Genomic DNA, 27,445 nt, shown 5'->3' with positions numbered 1-27,445 from the left:
CTCCCCGAAACCCAACCCAGCCCCTCCTTTCTCTCTCTCATTTCTTCTCTCCTCTCACCCTGCAGATAGCCAAAACCTTAGAAAAAAAATTGTGGGGAGTTCAGCACTGGTCTGCTGAACCCGTCCAAGCCGCAGCCACCGTCCAAGACGCTAATAAGAAAGGGAGAGGATAGAGAGAAAATGAGGGGGAAGATGTTTGCAGTTTCCACCGTCCAAGGCTGTTTGATGTTTGCAGTTTTCAGAGGAGAGAGGGAAAGGGAAAGAGCGACAGAGAGAAAAAGGGAGAGACGAGAAAGGGGCAGGGAGGAGGTGGGGTGGTCGCCAGCAGTGGTGGGCTTCGACAGTGGTGGGCTGCTCGGCGTGGTCGGGGATGAGGTGTGTTTCGGAGAGAGGAGAGGTGGGGAGGGAAATGGTGGTTAGGGTGTGTAACTGTGTAAGTGTGGTGTGTGTGTATGTTTTTTTTTTTTTTTTTTTTTGTTTAGGAGGGGTGTGCAAAAAGAAAAAAAAAAGTGTGCAAATATCAGCCCTTTTTAGAAATCTAACAAAAAACTAATGTGAAAAGACTTAAGGGAAAAATTTATAAACATGACACATATAAATTTATAAACATGACACAAACGTTGATGGATGTTTCATTTCAGGATATTAATTTTGATTCGTGTTAATGAAGTACACATATTTTTATTTTGTGTCAATTAAAGACCCTGTTTATCTCAACTTTGGCCTGACATTGGACCCATCAAAACTCCACCAAATTTAGCAAACTTATATTTGGTTTAAAGCTATGCATCTCCTCTTTACAACCATATAAAGATCACTCAAATCAGACATCTACAACTCCAGATAATTGACCTAAAAGTAGGGTGTCTGAAACTGTCCAATTAGATCTTTGGAAAAAAATTTGGAAAATCGGACAGTTTCGAGTACCCTACTTTGTGGGCGATTATCTGGAGTTGTAGAGATCCGATTTTGGTGATCTTTATATGGTTATAAAGAGGATATGCATATCTTTATAATTTTTCTAAATTTGGTGGAGTTTTGATGGATCATACGTCGGTTCAAAGTTGATATAAAAACTGAAAAAAATATGGTTCTTAATTAACACAAAATGAAAGTATGTGTCCTTTATGAACGAAAAAAAAAAAATTAATATTCTAAAATGAAACAATCATCAAAGTATATATCATATTTGTAAATTTTTCCCAAGACTTAATTGCCCTCAAATTAAATCACAAAGCCTTCCTGCTCCCAAAGCAGCGCACCTTCTTCCAGTACCCAAGCAAATTACTTCTATGATCTATCTCTCCCACATTCTCCACCGCAAAGGCATATGTGAGTAGTGAGTGCTAGCAAATTTCTCTAAACAAAAATTTGGCTGGCTCTCCCTCTCTGCTCAGAACGTTCAGAGAGGCCTTCCCCATTTGAACCAAAAGGCTTGAAAGCGATCCGATTAAAATTAAAGGGTAAATAAGTATATTCACATCTGTTTTTGGTTATATTGCACAAGTTTTTAAATTTGGACTATTTTTTTAGGGTGTTCCCAACTTAGATTTTATTGGATTTTAAAAGTCCAATGAAATTTAGGTGTCTCAAACTTAGATTTTAATGGATTTCAATGAAATTTAGGTGTCCCCAACTCAGATTTTAATGGATTCCAATGAAATTCAGGTGTCTTCAAAAAGTCATAAATTTTATTAAGTGAAGGATTTTAATGGATTTGGATAGATTTGAATGGATTTGAATGCATTTTTTACACATAACAAATTTCATGAGAATTTCACCTAATTCTTTTAAATTTTAATGAATTTTATGAATTTTAAAATTTATTAAACTCTTTTAAAATCTGAGTTGAGGACACTTCTGGCACCGAGGCCTGGACTAGAGAGTAGAGAGTAGAGACTAGAGAAGTAGAGAGTGAACCAAGTAAAAGACTAAACCCCCTGGATTAGGGTTTTATCGTCATTGATACGAGAAGATGGGAAGTCGATCCACATTGACAGGCATGGAGGTCCCGATTATCGGAAGCGATTCTGTGAAATGGATTGACCTCCCCCTTCCTTCTTCTTCTTCAGCTGCCATTACCGAGATTACTGATATTCCTACTACTACTACTAGTTGTGCTCCTCTCACCGACGATTGCGCTTCTTCAATCGCCATTGGAGACCCTCCTACATATCTCATATGGTTCTTCATCTCTCTCTCTCTACCTCATTTAAAATTTGTGCATTTTTCTTTATATATTCATTTGTTGAGGCTCTTCTTGTAACAGGAGAATCCACAAGCACCTTCCTCATGCTCTCGAATTACTTGAGCTTTGTGCTCGCAAAGACTTCCCGAAACTCGGGTTGCGAATCACTTTTCCAGAAGCGCTCTCTCCGTTGGTTTTTCTCTGTAAAAATGAAGTACTCTCTAGTCTCTACTTTAACTTCTTAAATTTTTTTCTCAGCGTGAGTTGATCAATGGCTCATACATTGTATGCATTGCAGATTGATATGGGTTCTAGGAGCCACCCCTACTTGCTTTATGCATTGACCGTCTCGGGAGTAGCTTACCTTTTGAGACTTGGAACCGTTTCTACTTATGGATCCTGCTCTGTTTTCCCACCGGATGATGTTATGGCGTGGAATGTGCACGCCTACGGACCCATAACAAGTGCTGCAGCAACGCCCTATGGATGTCTTGTAGTAGGGCGGGATGACGGCTCCCTTGCTTGCTTCCAACTTGGCACACTTGATCCTGCCGCTCCCGGTATTGCCAATTCTTCTTGCTTTACGCTTCTTGACTTGTGTGCCTTTGTTGTCATTGAATTACTCTTAGCATGTTTCACTTCAGCTCCACGAGTCTAGTGTTTTGCCTTTGACAATATGGCAATCTTATAAAATTGTTTGTATTCTGGACTTGATATCATGCTGCTCTTTTGCCCCCCATTAATTCCAATGGTTTCTCCCTTTCCTACATAGGTTTTGTGGTTGAGCTACGGGATGATCCGGGAATTGGTCGTTTGTGGGGTTTCATGTCAAGGTACGCCTGTTAACTACATTACCAGAAAAATGTATGAGAAAAAAATTTAGTTTGTGTCTTTGTTTTTATTTGTTAGTAAGTTGTTTTTAATAATTGTGTCTTGCCTGCTGATGAAACTTCTGGTCTACGAGAATTGAATGTCAGGCGTTTGATAAACAAACGTTTAATTGAATTTTAAATCTTATTTGAATAGATATAAGTGTAGCATGGCCTAATTATATGACATTTATATTGATTTTTTTGGATTAAAATAATGTACATGGCTGAGTGGATGCATTTTGCTTCATGTGCTATACATAATGATATGAGTGTAGCATGGCCTAATTATATGACATTTATCTGTTTATTTCTATTTTCATGTTTGGAATGTTATAGGTTAAATGAAATTTGAAGAGGTAATGCTGTGAATTAACTAGTGACTTCTCTTAGGATTGAACATAGAATCTTTTGTTACAATTTCTAAAATGCTAGTTGTGTTGTGTATTGTAGCATTTCTGATCAGTAAGCAAAAGAGTTTACTAGAAAACATGAGGAGCACTTTAGTTGTACATTTTTCTTTGCTAAGAATTTATAGTTGTATATTCTAGTGTATTTCTTTTTCTAAATTATTCTCTTCTATCCCCTGTGTGATTCAATAAATGGTAGCTGAACATATAATGCAGGGGTAAAACGGTGGGGGCTGTGCAGGACTTGGTGATATCTGTGGTTGATTTAAAACCACTTGTATTTGTGCTTCATTCTGATGGGATATTACGTGTATGGGATCTTTCATGTCATATCAGGCTCTTTAGTCATAACATGAACTGTCAAACACTGGCAGGCAAGTACTGCGACTTTCACCATTTTTTATATGATTGTTAATACCTACTTGTTTATGTTGTCCATCATTGAGTAGTCCCTCTTATTTACCTCTTAATAAAAAAGATATCTGTCAAACCAAAAATTTCTATTTATAAAACCCTATATGTCATATATATAAACATTTTTGTACATGGATGAACTTCTTACAAAATATTCTAGCATATTTTTCCATGTGTATACAAAAAGCACTTTATGAAAGAGCAATATCCTCCAAGAATCATACCATGGTTCCCACATAAAATTGATTGAAATACATCTTAGCAATGATTTGGGCTTGCGCCATCCAATCAATGTCTGCAATACCTCATTGGGCTTGGCATGAACTTGGACAATGATATCATTTGGGTTTGGCGTGAACAATGATATGCATACATGTTTCTGTTTTGGATCTCTATTTTATTGGAGCATATAATTATTTCTTGTTTATTCAAAACTGCAAAATCATTCTTAGATTGCGTACGTGTTCCCTTTCCAGGAGCTACATTGGTAAGGTTATGGATTGGTCAAGTTGACAGTGATTCAAGCATAATTCCTTTGGCAATCTTGTATAGGCATACTTCGGTACGTATTTACGAAATAAGTGTTAAGATTTTAAATTTTCTATTGATATGTCCTGCATAATCTTCACTGTTTTGTATTTTTATATGTGCCTGTAATTTCTATTTATTGTAGTTACTCAGAGTTTTCTTATAACTTCTCTTCAAGGGTAAACTTAATGAATATTGTAAAAGTAATATAGAGATATAAAGAAAACACGTGTTCTGGTTAAATAATATTAACAAAGTTGGTTTTTTTTTTGCAAAGTTACCCTTTCTCCTTCTATGCTTATTATTATTATATTTTTGATAAGATTGAATTTTTATTAATTTCTTTTTGATAAATCGAAATTTTACTAATTATAAACCACTAACATAAAGAACAGTGGACAAGAGTCCACTTCAAGACACTGAACCTTGATAGAAAGTTGTATAAAACTTTCAATAATACAGAACAGAAACAACACACAACATCTCTGAGCAAAACAAAACATCTAGCTAAGGAATTAACTCAATGCAGCTTTCCAGTCTAAGATAATAGAAGAGAATGACACCTTAAGTTCTGCAGCTACAGATGCCCAAAGAGATGACCAAAATGTAATTCTTGCACAAAGTTCCTCCACTCCCACCCTATTATGAAGTTTTAATTCATCATTGGTACCAGCCATAAGTCCCACTGCATAAACTTCTCGACCTTGACCTTTACGTTTGTTGTTATTGGCCCTTCCATGTTTCTAATAAGCATGGTTTCTTCCACCATGCTAGTTATCCAACTTTTCCAACACTACAAACATCCTTGCAGTTAATTGATATTGCATCATTAAGAAGACCCAAGAGGAAAAGCCAAATTTCATGGCATGTGTTCCTACCTGATACCCCAAAATATTAGCCAATCCAGCAATTTTCTTTACCTCAATCAGTCCAAATTTCCTCAAGTTTACTTTTAGGACCAGAACTGCTCCACAGCAACACCCCCCCCCCCCCCCCCCCTCCCCCCAAAAATAAAAATAAAAAATTGAGGCTCATCATATGCTCCACAAAAATATAAGCTGTCATTAGAAAATACCTACTTGAAATTTATCATTTCCATATTTAACCATCGTTCATTTTTGGGTTGCAGTTAGAAATCAGTAATATTTTCTTTAGAATCACATTATTCTTTTATATGCAATTAGTGACCCAATCCGGAGATTATGTTGGCCTTTTTTGCTGTTATTCTGATTAATTCCTTGACCCAACCATGAAGGAAATTAGCTCGGAGACGATCTATGCATATAGTCTCCATTGTAATTTGGGGGACAAAATTGTTTTATTGCTGGAACCATCAGCACAAAACATTCCTTTGGAGGAGGTAAACAATTTTTTCTCCATCGACTGCCTTTCCTTAATTTCTGTGTCTTTTTATTTTTTGTGTGAAACTATATTAATTACACCAAATGCAACTAATTTGCTTTTGTCATAGGTTGAATGGATTGATGTCAAAATCACTTCCAACAAGATATGCATACTGAAAAACAATGGGTTGGTGCTTCACAACTTGTTGCATACAAATGTCAATACGTAAGTCAATGGGTGCCTATTAATTTTTAATAGACTGTATTTTATCATATTCTTACCTAGGGTGGCATTTTCTTTCTTTTCCTTTAATTGGTCTCTCTTGCGTGCTTCCTGTGTGCTAGGCGCTTCCTGTGTGCTAGGCCGCCTCTTTCTATTAATTGTTTCTAAATAAATTCTTGTTAGGGAGGGAAAGGGTGAACTACAATGACATTATCAGGCAAATGAGAGTATTCTGTTGTTCAGAGAGCTGCTTTATTGTTGTTCAGAGAGCTGCTATAAAGCAGCTCCTAAATCCTTACATTACCTTGTGCATTGTAATGTTCAAGATGCTGTGGGAATGTGTTGATCATGTCTTTGTGCACTGTCCAATAGCTTTAAACTTATGGCATAAGTTGCTTAGGGAGGCTGGGGTGATTTTGGGGATTGCAGCAGGGTGTCAATCTTCATTGAGAGAAAAAGACTGCGTTAGGTGGAGGAGAAAAGTCTACAGTTCCTTGGGGCTGCAGCATTTTGGCTGTGATTTGGGTCATTTGGATGGAGAGGAACAGAAGGATTTTCGAACATTACAGAAGGGGGGGGGGGGGGGGGTGGAGGAACTTTGGGAGAGGGTCAAGTTTTGGTCTTCTTTGTGGGCATCTGTGTAAGGAGGAGATTAGGAACTTTAGGGATTTATGTTATTGTATCATTTTTATAATGATCAGTAAATTTGTTTCCTTTCAGAAAAAAAGATAGAGATGCTATATAAGCTATTACATAAACCAGTCTTAACATTTTAACTGAGGGTTTCAAAAATGTGTCTGGCCTCAGGTGACTGGGTAGCTGGCTTTGCAGCTAATCTTGGTAATGGGGATATAGATGAGGATAAGGCAAGCCTGTCTAGGCCCAGATTTATTGTTAGTTTGTTTGTGCTTTGGGTTTTGGCCCCCATTGTAACAAGAAAAAAGGTGGCATTGTGTGCAAGTGTGAAGTGTGTATCCTACTAATATTATGTAACTATTTCTGTTTATTTAGGAATGTTCAGTCCATGCATTTAATTTTTCTTTTTTGTTTTTTTTTTAAAATGCAATTTCATTTCTAGGGAAGATGCACGTTGTTACGCTTTGCAAGAGGACTTTGTTGCAGATCAGCTGTTTCAAAGCTCTGAGCATTCTTCAGATGACCTTCTTCTGATAACACATTCAATATTTTCATCTTCAAAGGTATGATGACTATATGAATTAAAATTTTCTGTTTGTAAACTGTTTGAAATTCCACTTTACCAAGAGCTTTTAGAACTGTTGTGATAATTTATTTATTGTAAACAATTTTATTGATTCTCGACAAAGTGCATATTTAGTGGACAAGAACTCTAGAAAAACCCTTATCAGATCTTCTTTCAAAACATCCCAACAATCCTGAAACAAAGCCAGAGTAAATCCATCTGGACCCAAGGACTTGTCTCTGCTGCAATCAAGCACCACTTTCCTAATTTCTTCCTCGTCAAAAGGTCTCTCAAGCTGCCTATCACTTTCTTCATTTATGGGGCACCAATCGAAGCCCTCCAATCTAAATCCCACTCCATAGTCTCTCGTGCAATGGTTCATAAAACAATCGCCAATCTGGAAGCTATTATATGTTAAATATGTTGCTTACAATGTTTTGCTTGATATAAATTTCTGCAGGATCATATTGTACCAGTTGTATCTTCTATTTTCTTACGTAGGCTGCTTCTTCCTGGAGTTCATCATAACATTGCTTTGCGCACAACTTTGCTGGATTATAACAGGCATTGGAGTGATTCAGATTTCCAGTCCTTAACTGCTGAGGGGTTGAAGAAGGAAATTCTTTCCCTGATTGAACACGAGGTTTTCATTGTATTTTCTGTTGATTCTCTCTTACACACACATACGCACACCCCGGAGGAGAGAGGGAATCACCCTGAGTTGGTAGCAAACTGATAAACTTTGTATATTGTGTTAGGGTGTCACTGATAATTCAACCTCAATATTTTGCTGCTGGAAAAATTTCTGTACTCGTTACTTCCAGAATTGGTGCAAGAGCAATGCACCGTGTGGTTTGCTTGTTGATTCCTCCACGGGCTCGCTTGGTATAATCAGAAAGAATTCAGTATCTCTTTTTCGTTGTCTGGAGGATATTGAGCGAGTTATTGATGGTATCTCTGTGATCCTTGCTTTATGTGAAGTAGACTTGAATCTATTTTCTTTTCTCTCCTTTGAGACAAATCTTTTCTTATTTTAATTGTTTGTTCCCTGTTTTTAAAAGTGGTTCTCATGCTTATGCTTGATAGGTTCTTCTGATGAAATTGGCGATCTTGTTAGCTATGGGTTGGATTTATTTGATGATGCTATTGAATTTGAGGTGCTTGTTGAAATGCTCAGATGTGTTCTTAATGTCAGCCAACAATTGGGAAAACCATCTTCTGCTATATTTTATGAATCACTCGTTAGTGCACCTCCAGTTATCTCAACTGAAGAAATTACTACTCGAATATTGAAGATTTTAGAAACTGGATATAGTTCAACAGTAGCAATGCTTCATATATCAGAACTTGGACCTGATGTTGCTTGGGAGAAAAGCCTGACAGATCACAAACAGTTGAGGAAATTTTCTATTGACATGCTGTTATCTCTTCATGCTTTGCATGAAAAATCTGGCTCATGGAGCCGAATTTTAAATGTAATTGAGGGTTATCTAAAATTTCTCATACCTCGGAAAGTCATACAAAAATTTGATGCTGAAATATCAATGGATATCAATGCCTCCATCATGGTCCAGGCTACTTCTCAAGTTGCGAAGGTTATGTTTGAGTCTGCAGTGGACATTCTTCTGTTTGTAAGCTATCTAGTGAGCATTAGTGGGCAGGTCAGTTTTTTTATATTTGTTTTCATTTATTTTTACTTTCTATCACTTAATTATTTTTCTTTTAGTATAATAAGAAGAACCTCCAGTCTGTGTTTTCGATTTAATAAAATAAGTGGTATATGTTTACATGCATGTTCCCTGTTTGTGTACTATGCATGCAGCATCATGTATCATGTCTGTCCAGTTCAATACGTTATTGTGCCTATTAATACTCATTTTTCATTCCTTTCTTGTCTGCTTGTAAAATTGGCTGCTCTCACTAGTGTTGATCTGAATAAAATTTGTTCCCACTGATAGGATAACCAACTTCTTTATGCTTGTGATTTGTATGCTAAACAAGGACTTGACTGATGTGCTTTTCATTGCACTTTTCCTACTTAGGCTCCATTTGTCTCATGTATGAGAACTTTCTAGAAGAAAAAATTCATTGAAAATTACTTGTCTCAAGCAATTTTCCGTTGGTTGTTTGTTTGCACAAAAGTATTTTATAATATTGTAATTTCCTGCTACCAAACTGGTATGAGAGGTAATTTTTTGCAACCGAAGGTGGTGACCGAATAAAGTCATTGATGACCCTTTGATGACCAATTGTGTTTCTCTGATGGCTGTCTGACAGCCAATCATAGTCTGTGGTAATCTACACTAAGCGTCAACTTGTGAGTGGAAAGGAAAATTGGTTGTTGAAGGGGAACAATGGTGGCGGTCAAAATCTTGAGCTTGTTCCAGAAAATGGTTTATTCCCATAGAATAGAAATGGTTTCTTTGCAAAAGCTCCCCCCCCCCCCCCTCCAACAAAAGAAAAAAATAATAATCATCCTAACAAATGTTTAGTTCATTCGTTTCAGATTATCTTTTATACATATAAATATGTTAGAACTGTCTTTCATGGACAAAATAAGCAGAACAAAGGGAGTTGCTTGTTTTCTAATTCAAGATGTGAGAAACCGAAGAAGAAGAAAAAGTAAAATATAAAAATGGGGTCAAATGCATGATTCTTTCTCCTAAAAACTGGGATTGCATTCATTCTTTTCTGCCATTCAGCCTTATTCTAATCCATGCCTTCCACTTCATCTTTAATAATCATATCCTTCCTCACTAATTCTACCCATATACTTCTAGTTTTCCTTTACCCATAATAGTTTGGTTGTTATCTATGCATTTTTCTTTTGCCATCTTTGACATTTTTTATTCCCATGATAAGAGTCTCCATCTTGCTTAAGAATTTGATCAATCTATTAAACTTCTTATGTGTTAAAGTTTCTTTGGGTATTACTTGCAGATCCAGATGCTGCATGATGATATATCCAAAATACAACTTGACTTGGTTCCAATGATACAAGAAATTATTTCTGAGTGGCTTCTTATACATTTTTTTGCTACCACACCATCTGAATCAGCTGCAATTGAAGATTTCAGCTCTCAACTTTCATTGTTACAAATTGGTAGGTTTATGCTATCTGGATGCTTTGTAGCTAATGTTTCTGATTGAGTACTGTTCTGATGATTATCCAATCTCTATGGTTCAGATAGCAACACGGGCAGAAGATCATGGAATGAGAAACTTGGAAAGTGTGAGTTCACTCTGGCTTTTATTTTCTTACTAAATATTCGAAGTTCCTCCATAGATCTGAGACATCTTTCTTCAAGAAGCATACCAAACGCACACGGCATTATTAATTCAATGCGAGACTTTGCTAGCTGGATCATTTGGGGCCAGACCGGGGAATCCTTTACTTTTCTGAGCCGTGCAACGGATCTTGCATTGATCCTTCTAAGGCATGGGCAGTATGATGCCGTTGAGGTTATTTCTCTACCTCCAGCTTCCTACAATCCCTAACTTTTTTTCTTCAAGAATATTTTGTTGAACTATGTCCTTATTATTATTCTTATTGTTCTATATTCTGTAAAGCACCTACTCACTATTGTGGAGGCACATTTACAAAAGGAGAAGACATCTCATAGCATTCAAGATACAGATGGAGGATGGTGCATACTGCATCATCTTTTAGGATGCTGCTTCCTTGCGCAGGCACGCCGTGGATTACATGGAATGCTGAAAGAGAGGAAAGTCTATGAAGCTGTTCGTTGTTTCTTCAGGTATTCTATGTTCTGTAAATTTTTCACCCATCGCCTTCCCTATGGAAGTAAAACTTAAAGTGGCTTTGGATTTGAGTTTTTGAAGAAATTAAATAATATGTGAAACTTCCACTTGAAGTGATGCTTTTTTCTTTTTAATTTTTTTTATATCTTTTCCTGAAGATACTTAAGTTGTTCAAAATTATTCATCTAAGGCGATTTTCAATTTTTCCTAGAGAATAAAACATTTGAGATAAGTACATCTCTTGCCAAGAAATACGAAATTTTGGGAAGATTGAATTTGAGCTTTCTTGGAACAAGGATAGTGCGAAATTTTGTGTAATTGAGTTATCACATGGTACACGTGCCAATAGGGGTACATAACAATGTAATTTTTTTCTACTTATATAGAAATTCTAATTATTGTCTCCAAACATTACAAATATAAATGAAAATATGATAGAACAATGCTAAAGGACTCTTCTTATTTGCTCCAACACCAAATAGTCCAAACAAGTGCAGCAACTTGACCCAGATTTGCAACATGATGGAATAATGCCAAAAACATATAGTTGGGAAACACCTTTGCACAAACTACACCAACATGCAGATAAACAAATATCATTCCATTTTGCAATGGATCATCAACCATACAAAAACGTGCACTCTAGTAGGTACCACCGATCATCTAATACGAATAAAAGACAGTCGAAGCAAGGTGCTTCCGATAGTTGAAATACTAACATGCCTCCGCTGATCGATTGGTAGAGAATCTGGAAGTTAAAAAAAATGCCGGAAAGAATCTTTGAATTTTTAATGTAGCATATACAGCTGCTTGGTCTGCTCCTAAACTGTTATTTCACTTACGCTATCCTTTTACCCTTTACTTGAATGTGCCTATATTAAAGAAAAACTTTGAATTGATTAGTTCCTCACATTTGCGTCTACAGCTTTACTGCAATATTAATGAAAAATACATGTTACACTTCTGACTAATCTTTTAACTTCGAAGTGTCTTGGTGCGTAGTACTAATGAAAAAGCTTATTGTTAAACCAGAAAAAAAAGGTGAAATAATAATGTGCACTCTTAGGAAATAGTAAAGGTTCTGACTGAAAAACGCTCGCGTGTAACTAATGCTATCAATTGCACTTAGGAATAATAGTGTTCCATTTTTTTTTTCTAATTCTCATTTGCTTTCTCTAATGAAGACTAAAATTTTTAATTTTCCTAATCAGAGCTTCATCTGGAAAAGGGTCATCCCAGGCTTTACAGAGTTTGCCTCAAGAAGCAGGGCTGCCACATCTTGGTTTCAGTGAGTGTATTGACCTTTATATATTAAACATATGATTTATGTTTTGTTCCATTTTTATTAACTCTTTCCTTTTCCTTTTTACCTTCTCAGGTTCAGCTGGTAGCGTATCAGCTGCTGCATGGAGGCTCCATTACTATCAGTGGGTTATGCATATATTTGAGCAATATAATATTAGTGAAGGTGCATGTCAGTTTGCTCTCGCTGCGCTTGAGCAAGTTGAGGAAGCTTTTAGTGCAAAGGATGAGTGCCATGGCAGAGATCCATTTGATGAATCAGTATCCACCATCAAAGGACGGCTTTGGGCAAATGTCTTCAAATTTACTTTAGATCTTAATCTCTTTTATGATGCATATTGTGCAATAATTTCAAACCCAGATGAGGAGAGCAAGTACATCTGCTTGAGGCGTTTGATATTTGTTCTTTATGAACGTGGTGCCATAAAGGTTTTCTATCAAATTCTTAATTTACCTTTGTTTGATTTCAACTTTCTTTTCCAGTTTTTCCCTTTTCTAACTTGAAAACTATATATAAATATATTATGATTATAAAATGGGATTTCACCAAATTAGAGACAACAGTTTAAGTTAATCTGGTAATTAATTGCCATTTTGCCATCCACGGAAACCATATCTTTGGTGGTGACTTAAACTTATTTTCTCTAAATTTTACAGATGCCAGAGGTAAGATGCTGAGTTATATTTAAAATTGTCAAATCAATATCTTATTTCCAAGGCACTAGGTCTCGTTCCCTGCGTGCAAAATTATGCATTGTTACATTTGTTTTAACAAAATATTTGAATTTTCTGTTTTCTGTAATGTGTGGCAAGGAACTGATTTCTTTTTTCAGCACAAGTTTGCAATTACGTACTACGGGAGCTAATTCTCTTATAAATGTTTGTCTTATTTTAAGATTTTCCTCCATTGTCTTTTATTGCAGATTCTTTGTGGTGGTCAGCTACCCTTCATTGGTCTTACAGAGAAGGTAGAGCAAGAGCTTGCCTGGAAGGTATAACCTAGTTAGGGCTGATTGGATACTGTATTTCAATGTAGATTTTTGCATTTTCATAACCTGGTGATTTTTTTCTTTAAATTAAATGTGCAGGCAGAGCGTTCAGATATTTTAGCGAAGCCAAACTTATATAAGTTGCTTTATGCATTTGAAATGCATCGGCATAACTGGCGAAGAGCAGCAAGCTACATCTACCAATATTCAGCTCGTTTGAGAACTGAAACAGCTCTGAAAAATTACCAGCATACGTCAGTGGCACTGAAGGAGATGCTCAATGGGCTCTCTGCTGCTATCAATGCACTTCATCTTGTTCATCCTGCCTATGGTTGGATTGATCCTATGCTTGAGAGAAATTCTCTTCACAATGAGCAGTACCGGAGTAAAAAGGCTAAAATAACAATGGATGAACAGTGTAAGTAATGCAACAACCAATAAATTTATATCTTTAATTGTTCTTTTTTTTTTTTTTGATAAGAAACAAACTTTCATTAAACAAAAACAAACAGAACAAACAAACCAAGCAGTGAACAAGATGTCCACTAGCCTACTAGCAGCTACTAAAAATAAAGAAAGGACGAGATAAAACACACAAAGCACATTACCACCAACATAAACAAACCCACACAACCTCAAAACCACCCTATCCAACTGCAGCTTTCCAATCCAACAAAATTAAAGAAACTGAAAGATATCTGAAAGCTGGAGAAACTGAGGATCATAACGACCCCCAAAATCTCACTTTGTCCCAGGAACATTCCACATTATCCCCCTTAAAATCTTCAAAGATTCTTATATTTCTCTCCCACCAATGACCCACACCACCGCCATCACACCACAAGACCACATGACCTTTGCCTTCCTACCCCTCCTCCCAAACACAACATCTTTTTCACACAATAACGCGGATACTGATTGAGGATTATCCCAGCTGATACCAGCAGCTTCAAACAAATACCCCCATAAGCCCAAAGCAAAAGGACAATACAGAAACAGATGGTTCCCAGATTCAGCTTCCTTTCTACAAAGGGCACACCAATGAGGAGACAAACTGGTATGGGGTCTTCTCTTTTGAAGCATATCACACGTATTTAACTTCCCCTGAGCAATAATCCATGCCAGAACACAGACTTTAGGAGGGGCCTGCGACTTCCAAATGAATTTTGCAGGCTCGAAAATAGCTGAAAATCCCTTTTCACATAGATGCTTAAAAAAAAGATTTGCAAGAGAAGGACCCAGAAGCCTCCAACTTCCATCTTCTTTTATCTAGACATCCATCAACCACTTGGGCATTCTCCAAAACTACCAAAAGAGCAGCAAAATCCTCAACCTCTCTTTCACGAAGATTTCTTCTAAATCCAAGATTTCAACCTACTCCCGAAGAATTAAAAACCACCAAATTAGCCACCATACAGTTTAGATTCAAAGCCAGCCGACTCAAGCGAACAAACACAGAACATAATGGCACTTCTGATATCCAGCAATCCTTCCAAAATCTTATTCTCTCCCCCCCTCCCACCCTAAATTGACAACACTCTAAGAACTCCTCATAACCTTGAGAAATGTCCTTCCACGGACAGCGAGAAGATACCAATACCCCAGGCCTCGCATCCCAGCCATTATCTTGAATGCCATATCTGCTTCTAATCACCATGTGCCACAAAGAATTTCCTTCAATGGGGAACCGCCACAACCATTTCGCAAGAAGAGCTTTGTTTCGATGGACCGGATTTCCAACACCCTAACCCTCCCTTTTCTTTTGATTGCGAAACTAAACACCACCTAATCAAATGATCTTTCCTCCCTTCTTCTGAATCACCCCAAAGAAAATCCCTCATCAGCTTCTCCATCCTTTTAGCTACCTTAATTGGTATTTGAACAAAGATAGATCATAAGTTGGTAAACTGCTTAATACAGATTGTATTAGAGTCAGTCTACCACCTCTAGATAAACAAGCCATTTTCCAACCCGCCAACCTTTTCACCACTTTTTCCACAATTGGATCCCAAAAAACAGGAGCCCTTGGGTTGCCCCCCAAAGGAAGGCCAAGATATTTCAAGGGCCATGACCCCACCTCACAACCCAATCCACTAGCCAGATCTGTTAATTTCCTCTCTTGTGAATTAATGCCCACCAAAATACATTTCTCTTTGTTTATCTTCAATCCTGAAACTACACAAAACACCTCCAAAACTGATAACAGATTAACCCATTTATTCACATCCCCAGAAAGGAAAAAAATTGTATCATCTGCAAACTGTAAATGTGAGACTTCAACCCCTTGTCTACCCACTTTCAAACCCTCCACCAGACCTGCCCCCTTTGCCTTATCCATCAATCTGCTTAAGACATCCACCACAAGTGTAAACAAAAAGGGAGAAAAAGGATCTCCTTGCCTCAAACCCCTCGAAGCCCTGAACTTACCTCTTGGTCTCCCATTTATCATAATAGAAAAATTTGCAGACTTTAAGTATCCACCAACCCAATTCCTCCATCTTTCCTCGAAACCTTTCTTATCCAACACATACTCCACAAAATCCCACTCCACATGGTCATAAGCTTTTTCAAATCTTGAAAACTAGACCTTCTTTCTTCATTTTCCTTGTTTCCTCTACCACTTCATTAGCGATCAGCACTCCATTGAGAATCTGCCTATTTTTCACAAAAGCACCTTGGGCCACAGAAATAGTATGCCCCAAAACCTCCCTTAATCTCAAGGACAACACCTTGGCAATTATTTTATACAAACTTGTCACCAAGCTTATTGGCCGAAAGTCTCTAATGCTAATAGATTCTAACTTTTTTGGGATCAAGGAGATGTAAGTCTCATTGGTCGTTGCATTAACCACACCATTACTGTAAAACTCTTCAAACACCTTCATCACATCCTCCTTCAATAGTTCCCAAAAGTGCTGACGACTACCATTTATATATATTTAATTGTGGAGACTACCAAAACTCTTCAATCTTTAATTGTTCTCACGACTACCATATATATATATATTTGATAAATAATATACACAATTTTGATCTTCTACTTACTGATGACACAATGCATGCTCACCAACTGTTGGATTTTGGTTGATATTGAAATCCCAGTAAGTACTTTTCCTTTTTGGATGGATTTTTCATGTGGATCATTAAGTGATCATGACTGTAGATACATACATACACATGTACATGTAATATATCCCTCATATAGGAATTTCTAATTTAATATTTGTTCTGTCCACATTTACATTTGTGCACCTTATGGTTTGAGGCAGTGACAAGTTTAATGTTTATTGCAGCAGCCAGCAATGGTGTTCATCCTCAAACATGGAAATCTTATATTGATATCGAGGAAATTGAGAATGAGTTTTTGCTTACTTCAGCAGAATATTTGCTTTCACTGGCACATGTCAAATGGACATTTAGTGGTAAAATTCTTTGTGTTTATTTCTTTATATTACATTTTCAAGCAATTAACCTTGGATGACAGTAAACCATAATTTCACTTTTAGGTTGATATTCTCAAAGATTATGCTAATTAACCTTGTAGGCTGTTGGAATTCAGAAAGAATGTAACTAGCAGGATATTCTTAAAGACATAGGAAGGAGTACAGAGCCTATGTCTATATATAAACACATATATACATACTTTATAAAAAAGAACAAGTCTGAATCATTCACTTTTATAGTATCTCTCTTTGCGTTTTTTTAATTTGGTATTAAAGCATTAGGAAGGGAAGGATAAAGAAGAGATAAATTTCCCTTGGTATGAGTTTGATAAATTATGATAGTCATGAGAACCCTTAAATTAAGTTAGAATTTTCGGTTATATTGATATTTTGAAATTTATGAAATCATATACTAAATTTAGTATGCACATTTTGGTATACCATTTTTGTATAATGATAGGTTAGTATCTCTTTTAGAAAAAAACTTGAATGAAATGCCAGAGTACTTCGGCGCTGGAACTCTCTGTTCCAATGGTCAAATTGATATGGCCACCAATGTTTTTGGGTTTTTTTTATGAGGTTATGGGTATGCTTGATCCCTCTCAAGCAATTTGAAAGGCAAAAGTACGACCTAAAGTACAAGTTCTAGCTTGGGTTGTTGCTCACTGGTGTTTATCTCCTCAATGTTGTGTAATGTGCGGAAGAGTTGCAGAATGTGTGAATCATGTATTTCTACATGGCCCTGTTGTATATTCCTTGTGGATAAGGCTGATATGAGAGAAACTAATTTGAGTTGGGCAGTTCTAGATTCTTGTGACAAGTGATTATGTGAAAAGTTGAAGTTTTTTGGAGTAAAAAAGGGGTTTGGTACTAGGAGCTGTGTTGTATTACCAACTTTTGGGTGGCTTGGATAGAGAGCAATGGAAGAATCTTTGAATGTGTCAGAAGGGGGGGGGGGGGGGGGGGGGGGGGCGCGCAGGCAGGGGGGTGGACCATTTGTGGCATAGAGTTCGGTTCTGGACATCGTTGTGGACTGGTCGTTTCATGCAATTTTTTGTGATTGGAATGCTGTGGCCATGTAGTTCTGTTTTTGTTTTGTTTTGATTGTTAATTTCTTTCATTAGGTGTAGGATGTTAAGGGGACACCTTGTCCCCTGTGTAGTAATTTTCATACTTGTAATGAAAATTGGGTTTCTTATCAAAAAAATAAAAAATGAGGTAAGGGACAATGGTAATCATGTGGGCTTTATACCTTACCACTGTCATCGTTTTCTCTTTATTAAAGAACTGGCCCTTGCAGCTCAAAACCATAAGTCCACCCTCTATTACTGTTTACAGAACTATCATGACACTGTTATTAGTGATCACAGTTCTATTCATGACACTGTTAGCAGCAGTCATGAATTGTCCTTCCTTTGCCATTTGTCAACATCCATAGTTGGAAGGCTTTAGTTTTGTGTTTCTAAAAGTTAACTGCAACCCTGTTTCATGATTGTTGCAACTTATTGCCTTTAAACACCTCTCACAACCCCTCCTAGGTTATTAGTTTATTACCCATCTCCTTTCTTTGTGAGAGAACCAATATACCCTCTATATCCAGCTGTCCTATGTTGTCTTGTACAAGCATTTTGATGTCTACATCTCACGGTTTGGTTGGAAGAATTGTGGGAAGTGTTTGCCTTGCTTTCTTCCATTAAACCATTCCCTTCACTTCTTATTTGTCTTTTGTTTTCTGTGTTTCTATAATTTTTGATATATTCTTGATTTCTTTCAGGAACCCAGAAAGCACCCTTAGAGTTGGTTGATCTCCTGATCGAGACAAATTTATATGATATGGCATTTACAATTCTTTTAAGATTCTTTAAAGGTTCAGAGTTAAAGAGGTATAGGTCTATACTATAGTCTTTTCACAACAATATTTATTTCCTTTGTGATGCATAAAATATATTCTGGAGTTCTTTTTGTTCAGGGGATTGGAAAGAGTTTTCTCTGCTATATCACTGAAATGTTGCCCACATATAGTTGATTCTTCATGGTTTGGGTAAGATAAGTCTTTTCCTTGTTTTGCAATTGGCTTCAGTACTTTTAAAATGTGCATAATCATGATTTTGTACTAATTTAATTTTACTCTACATTAAGGCTACATGATTTAATAAATGCCAAATCTGAATCTAAATGATGTTTCAGGGATGATTCCAGAGCACATGGTCTTCTGTTGACATCATCAAAGGATGAAGTAGTTGTCCATGGTTCACCTGATATGGGTTCAACAAATCAACAATCCAAGGGAATTAGTCAATGGGGAACTCTTGAGCTTTATCTTGTTCGTATCTTATGCATCTTTAATCTATTTCATATTCTTCTTCTTAACCCTCCACTTTCTGTTATCCAATATTTTCTCTCAACTTCTTTTATTAAATAGTAGAAGAAAAGATATTTAGAAAAATAATAGTAAAAGAGAATAGTCTCCAGATTTGGGATTTAAATGGCTTATGACACAAGTGAAATCCATATGTAATTTTAGATAGTGTAGATGTCATTTCTATGAAGACATAATATGTTTAGCTCTTAAACCATCAAGAGTCTATCTTCATAATCATAGACATGTTATGATTTTTATTTTTTTTCCCAATTTCTGGCTGAATCTGATTGAGTATCTTTATATGTGTTTAAAGCTCTATATTTGATGAAAGTATCATATATTTGCATTTGCATCATAAAAGCATCAAAAAGGGAAAAAAAACTTTAATATTCCTTTTTTACTAGTGCACCTAATTTAATTCTCAAATTTAAATAAGACAAATATGCTACTGATCATAGATTACTTGGAAGTTTTGCTCTTAATTTCCAAGTTGTTGGAGAATAAAAGTAAGTTGTAATTAGGATTCTGATCTCTAAAAATATTTGGTTCCTAATTTAGTTTAGGGATGTGATATAGCTTCCTAAATTAGATGTTTTTGTTCCTATTGTGATTAGTGCTGTACTCTATTTAAACCATTTTAGGTTAACTTGTGATTAATGTATCTTATTCTCTTCCTACTTTCTCAACACATATGTGGCTGAAAGGCTGCCTTTACTGGAGCTTCTGCCTTTTCCATTGTCAAATATTTCATGTACATATGTTTTTATTAGATCAGGAGAATGCTTGAGTATTCTATATAAGCTACCATGAGTTTTGTTCATTCTTCACCTTTCCACACCCTCTCTCCCTTTTGATGCATATAAGTAACTTTCATCTTATCTTTCCCTTGTGAAATATTCATAATATGCAGGACAGATATAAAGTGTTCCATGCTCGATTACCCCTAATTGTCGCTGAAACTCTTCTTCGCACGGATCCTCAAATCGAATTGCCTCTTTGGCTGGTTAAAATGTTCAAGGTAACTCTCTCTAGGCAGAAGCTGGACTCTCTTGGTTGTTTTCTAAATATAAGGGGAAGCCACCTTGTACGAAATTTATATATTTTCATCTATCTATCTATCCATCTTTCCATAGCATAGAACTATCTATCTCCCTCCATCTTTCCATATCATCTATGCTATTTAGTCCATCCTTCCTGATTTACTATGGTTTCATATATGCTTTTTGATGATATGGATAGCTTCAAACAATCTACTCTTGTAACATGATAGCCTTCTGATATCCACTTGATTGTTGACAGGATGGTAGAAGGGAAAAGACTTGGGGGATGACTGGCCAAGAATCAAATCCAGCATTATTGTTTCGACTATATGTTGATTATGGTCGATATAGAGAAGCTACAAATCTGTTGCTTGAGTACATAGGATCATATTCATCAATGGTAAATTGCACCCTGTTTGCTATCTTAAGCTTATGCATTCCTGCTCAGCTAATAGTTTTGTCCCTACACTATGAAACTCACTGCCAAAGATTACACCCAAGGGATATAGAAAATTCACCACTTAAAAGTGTTTTTGAAGAGAGAAGAGTTTTATTAAAAGTAAAAAAATTAACCACTCAAGGGAATCCACCATGGAAATACAGAGTTGATAGGGAAATGTTCATTAAGAACTACAAATTTATTCCAAAACTGACTTGTCCCAACTGAACAAGAATGCGGACATATACGGTAGCAAGCTCTTAGAACAGCCTTCCAAGGAATGTGACATTTATACCTGAGATTTTTGAAACATAGAATGATATATAAATAAGTTAGTGAGAAGGGGTCCATTAAATAGTGTGGATGCTGACACTGATTATAAAGTACCTTAGATGAGAAATAGGACAAACAAAAGTGACGCATAAATAAAAATAGTGTATGTTGAGTTCATGTCATTAGTATTGCAGATAACTTTAGAGTAGGACATTCATGTCAATAGGCATAGTTCATTTTGAGATATCAGTAGATATATCCATCTTAGATATTTGTTGGTCGTGGTTGCATATTGGTCAAACTTCAAACAGCATGTCTAATTTAGCCTTGATGAATTCTGCCGGATTTTAACTTAAGATGTTCTCGTCTACAGAGACCAGCAGACATAATCCATCGTAAAAGACCATTTGCTGTTTGGTTTCCATACACGGCAATTCAGCGCCTCTGGTGCCAACTTGAGGACTTGATCAGTTCAGGACACATGGTAGATCAATGTAACAAGCTCAAAAACTTATTACATGGAGCTTTGCTGAGCCATCTTGAACTGGTAAGCTATATTTTCAACTACAGCTACGTATTGGATGAACTTTTGTAACCGTGCTGCTGTGTCTGAAGTACCCAACACGGTAACACCCTTTAATGTCTGTTGTTTTCAGGTAAAAGTGGACTCGGAAGATGCACTTTCTGCTTTTAGTTGAGAGATTTCAGCAAATTTAGCTAACAAGATGGACAATTTGGATGCAACCTTGAAGATGAGTATATATGCATCGGTTCTTACAAGACAGTGCTAATCATTATAGAGTATGAAATGCTGTCTCTTGGCATTCAGAAGGGAGCACTACGTGTTCTGTGGTTGAGAAACACTACAAAGGGAGAACAATCTGTATCTTCAATCTTCATCCCCTCTCTCTCTCCCCCTACATGTATATACATGTTACATGATGAAACTTGCAAGGGGAATCTATTAGATGATTTTACGAACGTGACTGATTAGAAATTCAGCTTGTATTTGTATCGGAACATTTTCTCTGGTAGGTAAATACAAAGGTATTCAACGTCCAAGGAAACACCATATATCTTTTTCTTGATGCTTAACATATAAAGTATGAATAGTAGATAGGAACTGAAGCTGATGTTATCAGTTTCGCAGTGTTTCCCTTTACAATGACTGACGTCTTAATCATTCTTCGTTGTGGAGAGCATAGCTAGTTTTTTTCGGGTTGTTTTTAGACAATAGTAAGCTTCATAAATCAGAATGTCTTGCTTACGCAAATTTTCTCTAGCATCTTATTTACTATTGAGCAAGATAGTCAATTAAGATGGGTAACCATTTAATAGGATTTAGAGGAGGAAGAACATAATCGAAGGACCTGGATCCTATTCCTATACCAGGCTTGTAACACACGGGTGCTGCTAGTCGGACTTAATTTTTTAATTAGTAGCTCTAACAACTTAATAAATTATTAATTTATAATTTTATTCTAATGCAAATTGATTATTAAGAACACACATTTAATTTTAAAATTAAAAAACAATTAACATAAAGTATACCCAACACTTATGTATACCCAACATCTGTACACACGTCTCATTTTTATCAAAACTCTAAACCCTACACTAATATTCTTTATATCAAGGCAAACAAGCATAATATTGATGAATGGATACTCAAATTGCGATTTTGGAGTCTTCAAATGAGGTATTATTATCACTCTTTCATTTTTTTTTTTCCAAAAATTTCATATTTTTAGAAACTGAAATCGTATCATGTTTGGCACGTAATTGCCGACATCAAGTAGAATGTTCGGCAATAAAGAGCTGAACATTAGTGGTTATGTTTGGAATTATTCAGCTGAATAAGTTTTTTTTTTTTTTAAGTCGAATATATTTGTTTGGTATATTTAAACCGAACACTACTACAGGTGTTCGGCAGTAAGGAACTGAACAGTAAGTATAATGTTCGATTAGTGACAACCGAATAGTAAGTTTAATGTTCGGCATAATGCGACCAAACACTGCTGTTACTGACATATTCATGCTTTTTATTCATCAGCAACAAGATTCGTCCATCCAAATCAATGATGTTGGGACAAAATGTGTTATGGATTACAATAATGAGTTCATAACCAACGAGGTAAATAAACTTCTATTTTGAATTGTTAGTTATAAATTATTTACGTTGCTTTAACAAAATAATAAAGAGGGAATTACCAATTTAGTCCATTTATTTGTTCCAAAGTCTCACTTTGGTCCACCCTTTTTTTTTTTGGCCAACTTAGTCCACGAAATATTTAACATTTGCCAACATGGTCCATTCCGTCAAAATGTCAATAACAACCGTCAAATTTAGGGGCAAAATGGTGAATTCATATGCTTAATAAGTCAAATATGGTCAAATGGGGTCAATTGGCGTATGTGGGTTGTGGACTCTTCGAGAACCGATAGCAGGCCAACGGTATTGTGGGTTTTTTTTGGATTTGTTCGCGAGATCTGGTTGGAACCTTGGTGAATTCGTGTTGCATTTGAGATCGTTGGGATTTCTGGAGATGGTTATTGAATTTCGGACATCTGGGGAGCATCCCACGTACGGTAAGTGCGCAAATTGGTCTTGTTATGCTTTGGATGTTTGGTAGCTGTTGTTTATTGTTCTTTGTTTGTTTGGTAGCTAGGAAAAAGTGTGGGTGTGGTCCCTGTGTGTTCGATTTGGCAGCTTGTAAAATGCATATGTCTGCCACTTTTAGGGTTTTCCTTTTTCTGTTGTCCTTTTTTCTGTTCGATGTGGTCCCAAATAACCTTTTCTCTGTTTTGTTCTCTTTAGTCTGCTGGATGGATGGGAATCTTGAATTTTATACTGTGTTGGGTTTGTTTTTTTAAGTGTTATTGCTTAGTACAGTGGTCGGTGAACATTGAAGGCTGGTACTGGTGTAGGTGGTTTGTCCTAAATGTCCTTTGTTTTTTTCTTTTTGTGGTGTGACTGTATATAGTTTAATAGGATGGTTTGTGATGGTCAATTTTTCTAGTTAATGGGGCTGCCAATTGTGTCAATTTGCCAATGCTGATAGGGTATTAGGATGCCAAATGGGTTGGTTAATTAGCATGTGCATCGAGTTTGGTAAGTGGGTAGCTAGTGTATGTATGTAATCCATGTTATATTTGTGTTACTATTAGAACATGTTACACTTAGGTATGGTTTGTGAGGAATATGAATTTTTTAATTGTGTGTAGGGGATCCTGATGGGATTACTCTACAAATTCAGTATGGGGGTACATTTACAAAAGGGGTTTACAAGGGGGGCACTGTGTGCTGGGTTGATGATCTCTCAAGAGACCTTTTATCCCTATTGGACCTCATGAAAATGGGCAAGCAACTTGGGTATGATGTGAACATGGAAAAAGTTGAGCCCAAAAAACTTAGTATATACTATAGGGTTCCTGGAACTAGTGGGCCAAATGGTTTAGTGTATATTAGGTCTGATGCACAGGTTCTCTCATTGGTTAGTGTTGTTCCTCCCAACCAACTTGGACTGTTATATTATGAGGGCCCTATTTGTACCCAAGTTGAGAGTCAGGCTTCACACGTATGGCCATCTTTGGAGGGACCAGAGTATCAGTTGACTATAGATGATGTCGATGATCAAGCTTTACTGAACAATGTGGTTTCTGGTAGTGGTGGTGATGAGGTAAACAGTCAATCAAGGAAGAGGGATCCAAATGATTACACAGACTATAATGAGTATGGTTTCACAGCTGGTGAAGATGGTGAAGATGGTGAAGATGATGAAGATGGTGAAGATGGTGAAGATGATGAAGATGGTGAAGATGGTGAAGATGGTGAAGATGATGAAGTTGGTGAAGATGGTGGAATTGGTGAAGCTGGTGAAGCTGCTGAAGTTGGTGAAGCTGCTGAAGTTGGTGAAGCTGCTGAAGATGACTCATTTGTAGACAGTGATTATGAATACAGTGATAATGAGGATGATAGGGCATATGAGACTAATGTAGATCCTGAGGTTGACCCTGTGGCTGCTACCAATGATGCTGGGGAGATTTCAGATGATGGTGACAAATCAGATGAGCTAGAAAGCTTAAGTGAGGATTCTTCTGATGGTGAAGCTGAATGCTCTCGAAGGAAGAAAAAAAAGAAAGTGCCAAAGTTCAAGCAATTCAATAGGGCCACTGATATGAACAATCCTGTTTTGGAGTTAGGTAAGCAGTTTGCCACTAAAGATGAATGCATGGAGTTCATAAAAGAATGTGGAATTAGAGAAGGCAGGCAATTAAAGTTTGTGAAGAATGACAAGGTTAGATTGAATGCAATTTGTATTGGGACCACAAAATGTCCTTTCCTAGTACGGGCCAACCCTCTATCTTCAAGTTCATCCACATGGGCCATAAAGAAACTAAGGCTGCAACATATGTGCAACAGGAAGGGGAATGTGAAGCAAGCCACTTCAACCTGGCTTGCAGACAGGTTTGCTGCTAAGTTGAGGAACAATCCTGGTTGGTCTCTGGCTGGTTTCCAGAGTGAGGTGAGACAACAATTCAACATAAATGTAACAAAGACTCAAGTTTACAAGGCCAAGAGGAAGGCTGATGTCCTAAATGAAGGCCACTATGATACTCAATATGCTAGGCTAAGAGATTATGCAAATGAGTTGCTGAGAACAAACAGAGGTAGCACTGTCAAGATTAGTACAAACAGAGAAGGTGACAAAGTGCTTTTCCATAGAATGTATATTTGTTTGGATGCATGTAGAGAAGGCTTTTTACAAGGGTGTAGGCCTGTCATTGGGGTTGATGGATGTCACACCAAAGGGCCTTACCCAGGACAGATTCTCACTGCAGTGGGGGTTGATCCAAACAATGGATTGTTTCCAGTTGCATATGCTATAGTGGAGATTGAAAACAAGAACTCATGGGAGTGGTTTTTGGAGCTTCTGATGAAAGACATCAACACTGAGAATGGTCATGGTTATGTAATGATCAGCGACAAACAGAAGGGATTAGTGCCTGCCATAGAGAGGTTAATGCCAAGTGCAGAACATAGGATGTGTGTGAGGCACTTGCATAATAATTTCAAACTCAAATACCCTGGCCTCCAATTGAAGAACCTGTTATGGGCAGCAGCAAGGTCTACTTGTATTCCATGGTGGAAACAAGAGATGGACAAAATGAGGATTGTTGATAATGCAGCCTGGGGGTGGTTGAGTGAGAAGCCTGCAAAAAATTGGTCAAGGTCACACTTTGGGACACATTCCAAATGTGATATACTATTGAACAATCTATGTGAGAGTTTCAACTCTGCCATCCTTGATGCTAGGGACAAGCCTATCCTAACCATGCTAGAGAGGATTAGAATGTGGTTGATGCTGAGAATGGCCAATAGAAGGGCTGCCTGCAGGAGCTGGCATCATTCAGTTGGGCCTAGGATCTTGAAGATAGTGGAGAAGAGAAAGCTAGAAACAGGTGTGCTGATAGTAAGAATGGCAGGGCCAGCCATATATGAGGTGGAGCATATTGGGGGCTATCAGTTCAGTGTTGATATCAGTCAATGGACTTGCAGCTGCAGGAGGTGGGAGTTGAGTGGGATACCTTGTGTACATGCTATTGCATGTGTATTGATGAGAGAGGAAGATGTGCTTGATTATGTTCATGGTTGTTACAAGAAAGATGCTTACCTCAAGGCATATGACCCCATGATTTTTCCAATGGCTTCAATGGATATGTGGGAAACAGGTGATGATGATAAAATTCTACCACCAAAATGCCTTAAGCAGCCTGGTAGGCCCAAGAAAAAAAGGACAGATGGCCCAGGTGAAGTTCCAGCTGCAAACCCTATCCCAAACCCCAATCCATTAGAAGTGGCCCCACCTCAAGTATTGAGAAGACATTGGGTAACTATCAGATGCAGCAAGTGTGGAGCTGAGGGCCACAATGTGAAAACTTGTAAAAGGGTCGTAGGCAATCAGGTATTTATGCTTCTCTTTATACATGCTGAATTTTCATACACTTATTTCATTTGTATTTGAGTCATAATTCTGGTTTGGCAGAATGTGCAAGGTGAAAGGAGTATGACATCCCCTCAAGTTCAAACTCAACAAGATGCACCAACCTCAGTTACTCGAAGTGCAAACATGGTACAATGCAAATCCTTTATGTGATGTTCTTGTTATGTTATTGTGTTGGGACTCAACCAGTATCATTAATTCAATGTGATGGACAGGTAATAAGGAAGGTGACCAGAGGTAGAGCTAGAGGTATGGTAATAGGGGGAGGGAGTGGGAGAGGTGTAGTAACCACTGAGCCTTCAAATTCAACTGCAGCAAGGAGAGGCAGAGGCAGAGGCAGAGGCAGAGGCAGAGGCAGAGGCAGAGGCAGAGCTAAGGCAAGCAATGTGACCAGAGGAAGAGGAAGAAGTGGGAGTTGATGCTAAGGCAGAGCTAAGGCAACCGTTGGAGTAGAAATAGGGTTACTAGATTTTTTTGCTTCTTGTTGTGTTTTGATTGACCAAGGTATTTAAGCTCTGTGTTTTGTAAAAATGTGGTTCTTTTGTACATTTCTGGACAATTTTTGGGCTGGCAGGTTTTATGCAAATTGGAATGCAGTTTGGTTGCCAAATTATGCAAATTGGAATACAGGTTTTATGCAAATTGGAATGCAGG

The 27,445-nt window shown here is 37.2% G+C and overlaps 1 protein-coding gene across 2 annotated transcripts; it reads left to right on the top strand.

The window, feature by feature from the left end:
• Positions 1 to 1,889: 1,889 nt before the first annotated feature.
• Positions 1,890 to 21,976, top strand: SAR1 (SUPPRESSOR OF AUXIN RESISTANCE1). Of its 2 annotated transcripts, none has more exons than XM_086240426.1 (27): positions 1,890 to 2,184; positions 2,270 to 2,402; positions 2,487 to 2,748; positions 2,961 to 3,021; positions 3,684 to 3,841; positions 4,358 to 4,443; positions 5,665 to 5,769; positions 5,881 to 5,978; positions 7,054 to 7,174; positions 7,637 to 7,819; positions 7,935 to 8,127; positions 8,263 to 8,837; positions 10,117 to 10,279; positions 10,364 to 10,638; positions 10,747 to 10,934; positions 12,150 to 12,226; positions 12,317 to 12,669; positions 13,164 to 13,232; positions 13,329 to 13,647; positions 16,526 to 16,651; positions 18,447 to 18,555; positions 18,642 to 18,713; positions 18,860 to 18,995; positions 19,945 to 20,052; positions 20,334 to 20,474; positions 21,160 to 21,333; positions 21,443 to 21,976. In XM_086240426.1, exons 1-27 carry the CDS (start codon positions 1,976 to 1,978, stop codon positions 21,482 to 21,484), a joined length of 4,536 nt encoding a protein of 1,511 aa, XP_086096552.1. In that variant the 5' UTR covers positions 1,890 to 1,975; the 3' UTR covers positions 21,485 to 21,976. The 2 variants fall into 2 exon arrangements, with proteins under 2 accessions (XP_086096552.1, XP_086096550.1); XM_086240424.1 differs by having other exon boundaries at positions 16,523 to 16,651; positions 21,443 to 21,975.
• Positions 21,977 to 27,445: the final 5,469 nt, after the last annotated feature.

This window comes from Dryas octopetala, chromosome 4, assembly GCF_963921425.1.
Source record: "Dryas octopetala chromosome 4, drDryOcto1.1, whole genome shotgun sequence".
In the NCBI taxonomy this organism is placed as follows: Eukaryota; Viridiplantae; Streptophyta; class Magnoliopsida; order Rosales; family Rosaceae; genus Dryas; species Dryas octopetala.
The sequence above is the reverse complement of the archived record's forward strand: the minus strand, read 5'-3'. Positions and strand labels throughout refer to the sequence as shown.